Source organism: Gopherus flavomarginatus, chromosome 3 (assembly GCF_025201925.1).
Source record: "Gopherus flavomarginatus isolate rGopFla2 chromosome 3, rGopFla2.mat.asm, whole genome shotgun sequence".
NCBI lineage: Eukaryota > Metazoa > Chordata > Testudines > Testudinidae > Gopherus > Gopherus flavomarginatus.
In genome coordinates this window covers 287,611,859-287,621,433 of record NC_066619.1, presented here as the reverse complement: position 1 = coordinate 287,621,433, position 9,575 = coordinate 287,611,859, and the positions used below count along the sequence as shown (strand labels likewise).

Genomic DNA, 9,575 nt, shown 5'->3' with positions numbered 1-9,575 from the left:
AGTTCACCCTAACTGAGTGGCCTCAGCAGGCTCCCACGGGCAGCACCATCACAGTGAGTAGTTGTGCTAGAGCTAGAGATGCAGCTGGCCTGGGGCCGAGAGGGGCTGGGTGGTTCTCCCTCCCCACCCTCTATGGGGGCTGGCCTAGGTACTGTAGCGTATTCCGCATCCCCCATGTTTGGGGCATGCCCCACAGTTTGGGGACCACTGGACTAGGGACATTCAGAGCATGGGATTGCATCCCTGATGGCTAACAGCCATTGATGGACCCATCCTCCATTAACATATCTAGTTCTTTTTTGAACCCAGTTATACTTTTGTCCTTCACAGCATCCCCTGGCAAGGAGTTCCACAGGTTGACACTGTGTTGTGTGAAGAAATACTCTCTTTGGTTTGTTTTAAACCTGCTGCCTGTTAATGTCATTGGGTGACCCTGGTTCTTGTGTTCTGCCAAGGAGTAAATAACACTTCCTGATTTACTATCTCCATACCAGCTGTGATTTTATAGCCCTCTAATGTATCCCCCCTTAGTCATCTCTCTTCTAAGATGAACTGTCCCCGTCTGTTTAATCACCTGTCATATAGAAGCTGTTCCATCCCCACAATCACTTCGTTGCCCTCTGTACTTTCTCCCATTGTAATATTTTTTTTTCAGATGGTGTGGCCAAAACAGCACACAGTATTCAAGGTGTGGGCGAGCCCGGTGCCCGGGGGAACCCTACAATCATACACGGGATGGGGAACTGAGGACAACGCTGTGACTGCAGGCAGGAAGCTAATGTGGGTTTGCGGTTCCCCAGTACCCTGGCGGGATCCCCAGAGGGCTGGATGTGCTCAGAGGGCTGCTCCAGAGAGGAGGACTGCCTGCCTGCCCGCCCACCCCCTCTCCAGGACTGCCTGGATTAGTAGCTAATTAGAGCTGCTCTTAAGATCATTTCTCTCTGGCTTTAGCAGCAGGCAGCTGCGTGGGGCCATTGCTGACCCACCATGGACAAGGAGAGCAGCATGGAGAGAAGTCACAGGAAGGCCTACCTTGAGGTGAGGACTGCGGGGAGCACTGCGTCTGCGCTGGGTGTTTTTGGGGTGCCAGTGGGAGCAGGGGACTTAGGCCAGTCACTGGGGATTGGAGGGAAGGCTGAGCTAACCCCACAGCAGCCCTGTTACATGGGGCCCCAGCTGGCACACGGAGTTCTCCCCCTTGGGGGCTGAGTGTTTCTCAGGCCAGGCAAGGGGGTGAATGTCTCCAACACACCACAGCCCTATGGGTGGAATCATTGGTGAGCCCCAGGCACTGAGCTGACTATGGAGCCAAGAGGGTCCTTCCCCAGGGACAGACACATCTCTGACTGGACTTCAAGTAGCTTGACTTGCCATATAAGTAACTGTGGGGGACCCCAGGCTGGGACAACATGAACAAGGGAGAGTGGATTCCCAGCATCCTCCCCCCCAACCCTTCATCTGCCCAGGCACCCCCTGAAACTCTCCCCCCAACCCAGCAAGAGGAGACACAAGTCACTGTAGCCCGTCGCCAGCCCCAGCTGGCAATGGCTGTACGGGCAGAATGCCAGCCACCCAGAGAAGCAGTGTCCTCTGGAGAGAGGGGTGGGCTGGGAGCTAAGCCCTGGCGCTGGGATTCCAATGCACACCAATGGGCCTGGCCTGCGGCAGGCCAGCCCCCTGCCCCATGCCTCAGTTTCCCTCTGTAAAGTGGGAACAGTGCTGTTACCCTGGAGGTGGGAGGTTAGTTTGTTACCCTGGATTAACTGGTCTGCAAAGAGCTTTGAGAACTGCCACATGGGGCACATGGCCGGGGTTAGGGTTCTAATGGAGACAGACGCCCATGCCAAGCTCCGCAGAGCAGAGCGGCACTGAGTCACGACCAAAGCTGCGAGGAGTCCTGGCCCCCAGCCCGTGTGCACTATGCCCCTTTGGGGAACAGCTCCCCACAAGTGCCAGGAAAGCCAGGTGCAGCACCAGGTTCACCTCCATCCTGCCACAAACCCACCGTTCCTGCGCCTCCACACCGCCAGGGAAGGGACAGGGAGTGCGCAGCGAGGTCGTGCACCGGCCCATCTCCCCCAGCCCAAGTTGGGACCCAGGCTTCACACAGGTGTGTGCATGCGGGGGAGAGGGAGCACTAGGTGTGTGTGTGGCGGGGAGAGATGGATAATGGGGAAAGCCCAGCAGTTGGCCTCAGGGCTGAGCGACTGACTCCTGGCCCTCGCTGCCCAGCTGTGGAACCCAGTTCTCTGGCTCCCTGTTTGGTGCCCCCTACTCCCCTGCCAGGGGGAGCGCGGCCTGTCCTGGTTCCCTTGTTTCTTCTGACCAATAAGAAACTGCTTTCCTGTGCCCCTCCTCCCTGCTCCTCCTTTGCTGCACCCCTCTGTCCCTTCTCTGCTCCCCATCCCTTCTACCCTCCCTCATTGCAGCACCCCTCCACCCCCTTTCACTGCATCCCTCTGCCCCCTCTCCCCTCATCGCTGTATCCCTGTGCCCCTTCCCTGCACCCCTCGGCCCCTTCTCCCCTCCATTGCTGCACCCCTCCACCCCCTTTCACTGCCCCCCTCTGCCCCCCTCCCCTCATCGCTGTATCCCTGTGCCTCCCTGTGATGGAGTAGGGACTGTCTGTGTGGGGGATGGGAAAGCCGGGGAGGGCTTTAGGTGAGGGACAGGACCTAGGCCTGTAACCTGAGCCTGGCCAGGTGGGGGCGGGGGGGTCAGCACCTTTGCCCGGGAAGCTGGACAAAGGAAGGGGCTGTAGGAAGTGCAGTTCAGTTTCAGTTCTGGGCTGGGTGGTTGGAATTCAGGGAATCCTAAGCTGGGATCCAAAGACCCTGAACCCCCAGAAGGACTTGATTGAGGGGTCCTGGTTGGGCCTTCAAGCTCTGCTGTAGCCTGTGTTCCTGTTGTCCAATAAACCTTCTGTTTTACTGGCTGGCTGAGAGCCACTGTGAGTCCCAGGAAGAGGGGTGCAGGGCCGGACTCCCCCACACTCCGTGATGCCCCCTTCCCTGTGCGCCCTTTGCTGCACCCCTACTGTGGCACCCTTCCATCCCCTTTCACTGCACCCCTCTGCCCCTTCTCCCCCCATCGCTTTACCCCTGTGCCCCTTCCCTGCACCCTCTGCCCCCTCTCCCCACATCGCTGTACCCCTGTGCCCCCTTCCCTGCACCCTGCCTCTTCTCCCCTCCCCCATCGCTGTACCCTTCACCCCCTCTCACTGCATCCCTCAGCTCCCTCTCCCCCCATCACTGTACTGCTGTGCCCCTTCCCTGCAACCTGCCTCTTCTCCCCTCCTTCATCGCTGTACCCCTCCCCACTTCCCTGTGCCCCCTTTGCTGCACCCCCACTGCGGCACCCTTCCATCCCCTTTCACTGCACCCCTCTGTCCCCTCTTCCCCCATCGCTGTACCCCTGTGCCCCTTCCCTGCACCCCTCGGCCCCTTCTCCCCCCCATCGCTGTACCCCTCCCCCTTCCCTGTGCTCCCTTTGCTGCACCCCCACTGCGGCACCCTTGCATCCCCTTTCACTGCACCCCTCTCCCTCCATCGCTGTACGGCTATGCCCCCTTCCCTGCACCCTCTGCACCCTCTCCCCCCATCGCTGTACGGCTATGCCCCTTTCCCTGCACCCTCTGCCCCTCTCCCCGCATCGCTGTACCCCTGTGCCCCCTTCCCTGCACCCCTCTGTCCCCTCTCCCCGCATTGCTGCATCCCTCTGCCCCCTCTCCCCCATCGCTGTACCCCTGTGCCCCCTTCCCTGCACCCCTCTGCCCTCTCTCCCCACATCACTGTACCCCTGTGCCCCCTTCCCTGCACCCCTCTGCACCCTCTCCCCCCATCGCTGTACGGCTATGCCCCTTTCCCTGCACCCTCTGCCCCTCTCCCCGCATCACTGTACCCCTGTGCCCCTTCCCTGCATCCCTCGGCCCCTTCTCCCTTCCATTGCTGCACCCCTCCACCCTCCTCCACTGCACCCTTCTCCCCTCCCCCATTGTGGCACTCTCCCATCCCCCTTCACTGCACCCCACCCCTTCTCCTGTTCCCTAACCCCCCCCTTTCACTCTCTGCCCCTTCTCCTCTCCCCCATTGCTGTACCCCTCCGCCCCCCCTTCCCTGCACCTCTCTACCCCGTTCTCCCTGCTGCTCCCCTCTGCTCTCCTCCTGCATCCTGCCGAGCAGCCCCCTGAGCTCCAGCCAGGCCTGTGGGTTACACAAGCACCTTGAAGCACTGGGGTGGCTTCCCTAGGCGACAGGGTGAGTGCGCAGCCCTGTCCCTGGGCCGGATGCGCTCTGGGCTCAGGCAGGGAGACGTGCAGGCAGAGTGCAGCTGGCTGGCTTGTGGGAATGTGCCAGACCTGAAATCGGCAGCCAGGCCTGTTGTGCTGGCTGGAGGGGTGGGGGGGCACCAAACTAGGGAGCCAGAGAACTGGGTTCCGCAGCGAGGGCCAGGAGTCAGTTGCTCAGCCCTGGGGCCAGCTGCTGGGCTTTCCTCATTACCATCTCTCCTCCCCCATTAAAGCCAGGTTGGTCCCAGCTGAGGCGCTTCCCCCAGGGGGCAGCTGATAGACTGCAGCCCAGCAGGGACCAGTGTCACCTCTGTGGCCTCCTAGCAAAGTGCAGGTCTCTGACCTCTTCAGCTTCCTCGCCCGCTTCCCGGCCTGCCTGCCCCTTGCTGACGGGAAGGGGCAGGGAGAGTTCAGTTAGAAATTGGCAGAGTCCAGGCGTTTGCTGCTCCTGGGGAGCTGCGGGAGGGCAGTGCCGATGAAGCCAAGCCCGTCCAGCAGCTTTTCCTGGTGCAGGAGATGAGCGATCCCAGCACATGCACACCTGCCCTACCCCCACCCCGTTCTGCACGCACAAGCACCCACCCATGTGTGCATACACCCCAAGGCGCAGTGCATGCACCACCCCCGCCCAGCCTAGCATAGCCTTGACCACACCTTCCTATGCGTGCACCCCGCGCCCATCCTCCAATGTGCACGTGGACCCCCGACACACACGGCCGCTGGACCCCGCACTGCTTTGGAGAACTTCCCCAAAGAGCATAAAGCAAATCTTGTCAAGAACACGTCAGAAGCCCCAGCAGACCCAAGGCATGGCCCAACCCCGCTCGGGCTCTCTCTCCTTTCATCATTAGCCCCCTGTGCCAGCTGCCCCCCACACCCCAGCGCCTACTGAGTTCAGTACTAACTCAAGGGGAGGGTCAGCAACACTGAGCCTGGAGCCGGCTTGGGAGCAGGGGAGACTCAGGAATCCGTTCTTCCAGAACAATGCCCGGCTGGGGTTCCCAGGCGCCCCTGCTCTCTCAGAGGGTGGATCCTGTGTGTGTTCAGGGAGGCCTGGCTGGCTGGGCGAAGGAGGCCAAGCAACTGACCCAGTGGCACACACTAAACGAGGAGATTGGCAGGGATTAGACCTCAGGATACTCTTGGCTTTCAGTCCACTCCCTTCATGCATAAAGCAGCTGCTGAGACAAGGGGCCTGGGAGACCACTGGGCTCGGGTCAGCCCTCAGCCACATTAGAATGGGGAGCAGAAGTATAGACAGAGAGACACTCCTGTGCCAGATAAATCTGGGGGCCCTGCTAGCCTGATGCTCCCCCAGGCTGTGCTGGAGCAGATGAGTGGGCACCTACGTGGCAGGCCTGCCACCTGGTTGCCCCACATCAGGCTACTTGGCAAAGTGTAAAGGTCCCATAACACAGGCTGTGCAGGGAGGGAGGGGAGAGCCCCAGCTGAGGGCCAGCCCAGCCAACCTGACTTTTCGCCTCCCTCCCTGCTAAGTCCTTACCCAGCCCTTGGATGAGTTGTTTCTGGAAGGGCCTGGGGCATGCTAGGCAGAGAAGGCCTGACTGGTCTCTGCCCCAAAGAGCACACTATGGGGCAGGTAGCAGCACGGCTCCAGCACTCACTGGCTATACCAGCTTATCCAGGGGGCCCAGGCACAGATTCCGCCCAGCACCTTCTGCAGGGGGCATCAAAATTTATGGGGAACATGGGGTCCCTACCAGGGTGCTGCAGAGAGTTCTTCACGGGGAATCGGGGGTTTAGCCAGAGGCATCACAGGGGGAGCTGTACAGAGGGTGTTGCAGGGAGCTCTGTAGGGGGCATCATGGGGCTCTGTGGGGGGGGCATCGCAGGGGGTTCGGCTGGGGGTGATGCAGAGAGCTCTGTAGGGAGCTCTCTGGTGGGTGTCATGGGGGGCTCTAGGAAGTGTCGCAGGAGGCTCATGGGGACTGTTGTAGGGGGTTCAGTTGGAGTGTCATGGGGGCATTGTAGGCGCTCTGTAGGGAGTGTTGTGGAGACAACACGGGGTTTCAGTCAGGAGTGACACTGGGGGTGCACGGGAGCTCTGCGGGGGTGTCACAGGTTCAGTGGGGGTGTCATGGAGGATTCACTCAGGAGTGACATGGAGAGTTCATGGGGGGCTCTGCAGGGGCATCATAGGGGGTTCAGTGGGGGTGATATAGAGGGTTAATGGGGGCTCCGTGGGGGTGTCACAGGGGTTCAGTGGGGGTGACATAGGGGGTTCATGGGAGGTTCAGTGGGGATGACATAGGGCAGGCCTGCACAACTCGTAAAGCGGCAAGGGCCGCATTACTCCAGAGAAAACAGCTGAGGGCTGAAATCCCCCAGCCCCGTGGAATCACCCTGCCCCAGCACTGCCCAGCCCTGCAGAAACAAACCCTCCTTCCCCAGCGCCGCCCCACCAAAATAGCAGTGGGCCAAAAAGGAAGGTTGGGGGTGGGGAGGTGATACTTGATTTTAAATCAGCCAGGGGCTCCCAGCAGAAGAGGCAACTGGGAGCTGTCAGGGGCAAATTAAAGGGCCCAGGGCTCCGGCAGCTGGGGGAACTCGGAGCTTCGTGGGGCTGGGGCAGGGATTTAAAGGGCCCAGAGCTCCTGCTGCTGAGGGGAGCCGAAGCCCTTTAAATCCCAGCCACAGCCCATCTGCTGGAGCCGCGGCCGGGATTCAAAGGGCTCTGGGCTGCCCATGGCGGCGGGGAGCCCTGAGCCCTTTAAATCTCAGCTGTGGCCGGGAATCTCTGTGGGCAGCCCAGAGCCTTTTGAATCCCAGCTGCAGCTGAGATTTAAAGGGCTCAGGGCTCCGCGCCACTGCGGGCAGACCAGAGCCCTTTGAATCCTGGTCGCGGCTGGGATTTAAAGGGCTCTGGGCTGCCCGGCCCGCGGGCCGTATATTGTGTAGGCCTGTGTCATAAACAGATAGCTAAGGGTTAATGTCTCTTTCACCTGAAGCACCTGACCAGAGGACCAATCAGGAAACTGGATTTTGTCTATCTCCCACCGCTGCTACTCATATAATAACCTTAGTCCCAGATTTGGACCTTAGCGTCCAAAATATGGGGGTTAGCATGAAAACCTCCAAGCTTAGTTACCAGCTTGGACCTGGTACCTGCTGCCACCACCCAAAAAATTAAAGTGTTTTGGGGCACTCTGGTCCCCCTGAAAAACCTTCCCTGGGGACCCCAAGACCCAAATCCCTTGAGTCTCACAACAAAGGGAAATAATCCTTTTTCCCTTCCCCCCTTCAGGTGCTCCTGGAGAGATACACAGACACAAGCTCTGTGAATCCAAACAGAGTGAATCTCCCTCTCTGTTCCCAATCCTGGAAACAAAAAGTACTTTCCTCTTCACCCAGAGGGAATGCAAAATCAGGCTAGCCACTTCAACACACACAGATCTCCCCTGATTTCTTCCTCCCACCAATTCCCTGGTGAGTACAGACTCAATTTCCCTGCAGTAAAAAAAAACTCCAACAGGTCTTAAAAGAAAGCTTTATATAAAAAGAAAGAAAAATAAGTACAAATGTTCTCTCTGTATTTAGATGATACAACACAGGGTCAATTGCTTAAAAGAATATTGAATAAACAGCCTTATTCAAAAAGAATACAAATCAAAGCACTTCAGCACTTATATTCATGCAAATACCAAAAAAAAGAAACCATATAACTTACTATCTGATCTCTTTGTCCTTACACTTGGAAACAAAAGACTAGAAAATAGAACTACTTCTCCAAAGCTCAGAGAAAGCAGGCAGGCAGACAAAAAAAAAAAAAACAAAGACACAGACACTCAATTCCCTCCACCCAAAGTTAAAAAAATCCAGTTTCCTAATTGGTCCTCTGGTCAGGTGCTTCAGGTGAAAGAGACATTAACCCTTACCTGGGGCACCAGGTGGGTCGAGGAACCATAAACCCCCTACAGGCCAAGGGGGATGCTATCCAAAAGTGGCCTGTCCCACGGTCCAAGAAGCAGGTCCAATCCTTCTTAGGCTTGGCCGGATACTACAGGCGATTTGTACCCCACTACAGCCAAATCGCTGCCCCACTGACCGACCTGACCAAAAAGACCCAGCCAAATGCAGTTAAGTGGACTGATGAGTGTCAAAAGGCCTTTACCCAACTTAAGGCAATGCTCATGTCTGACCCTGTGCTCAGGGCCCCGGATTTTGACAAGCCATTCCTAGTAACCACAGATGCATCTGAGCGTGGTATAGGAGCAGTGCTCATGCAGGAAGCAACAGATCACAACTTCCATCCTGTCGTGTTTCTCAGCAAGAAACTGTCTGAGAGGGAAAGTCACTGGTCAGTCAGTGAAAAAGGAATGCTATGCCATTGTGTACGCCCTGGAAAAGCTACGCCCATATGTTTGGGGACGGCGGTTCCAACTACAAACTGACCATGCTGCACTAAAGTGGCTTCATACTGCCAAGGGGAACAACAAGAAACTTCTTCGTTGGAGTTTAGCTCTCCAAGATTTTGATTTTGAAATTCAACACATCACAGGAGCTTCTAACAAAGTAGCTGATGCACTCTCCCGTGAGAGTTTCCCAGAATTCAGTAGTTAAAAAGTTTTCTTAAAATGTACAAGTCTGTTAGTTATATACTTAGTAGTATATGTAAAGGTGCATGTGTTGTATTAATCTGTTTATTTTCAAGTTCTAGAAGGAAATCGCCGCCAGTGAGCTTCCCCACTGTCTGCAATTTGGGGGGCGTGTCATAAACAGATAGCTAAGGGTTAATGTCTCTTTCACCTGAAGCACCTGACCAGAGGACCAATCAGGAAACTGGATTTTTTCAACTTTGGGTGGAGGGAATTGAGTGTCTGTGTCTTTGTTTTTTTTCTTTTGTCTGCCTGCCTGCTTTCTCTGAGCTTTGGAGAAGTAGTTCTATTTTCTAGTCTTCTGTTTCCAAGTGTAAGGACAAAGAGATCAGATAGTAAGTTATATGGTTTCTTTTCTTTGGTATTTGCATGAATATAAGTGCTGAAGTGCTTTGATTTGTATTCTTTTTGAATAAGGCTGTTTATTCAATATTCTTTTAAGCAATTGACCCTGTGTTGTATCATCTAAATACAGAGAGAACATTTGTACTTATTTTTCTTTCTTTTTATATAAAGCTTTCTTTTAAGACCTGTTGGAGTTTTTCTTTACTGCAGGGAAATTGAGTCTGTACTCACCAGGGAATTGGTGGGAGGAAGAAATCAGGGGAGATCTGTGTGTGTTGAAGTGGCTAGCCTGATTTTGCATTCCCTCTGGGTGAAGAGGAAAGTAC

The 9,575-nt window shown here is 56.2% G+C and overlaps 1 protein-coding gene across 1 annotated transcript in view; it reads left to right on the top strand.

The window, feature by feature from the left end:
• The first annotated feature begins 321 nt into the window (after nucleotides 1-321).
• CCDC142 (coiled-coil domain containing 142) overlaps nucleotides 322-9,575 on the top strand; it is a 46,958-nt gene continuing 37,704 nt past the window's right edge. The window contains 2 exon segments of the mRNA XM_050944955.1: nucleotides 322-780; nucleotides 952-1,038. Of these exon segments, the coding sequence (XP_050800912.1) occupies nucleotides 988-1,038 (51 nt within the window). The 5' untranslated portion in view covers nucleotides 322-780; nucleotides 952-987.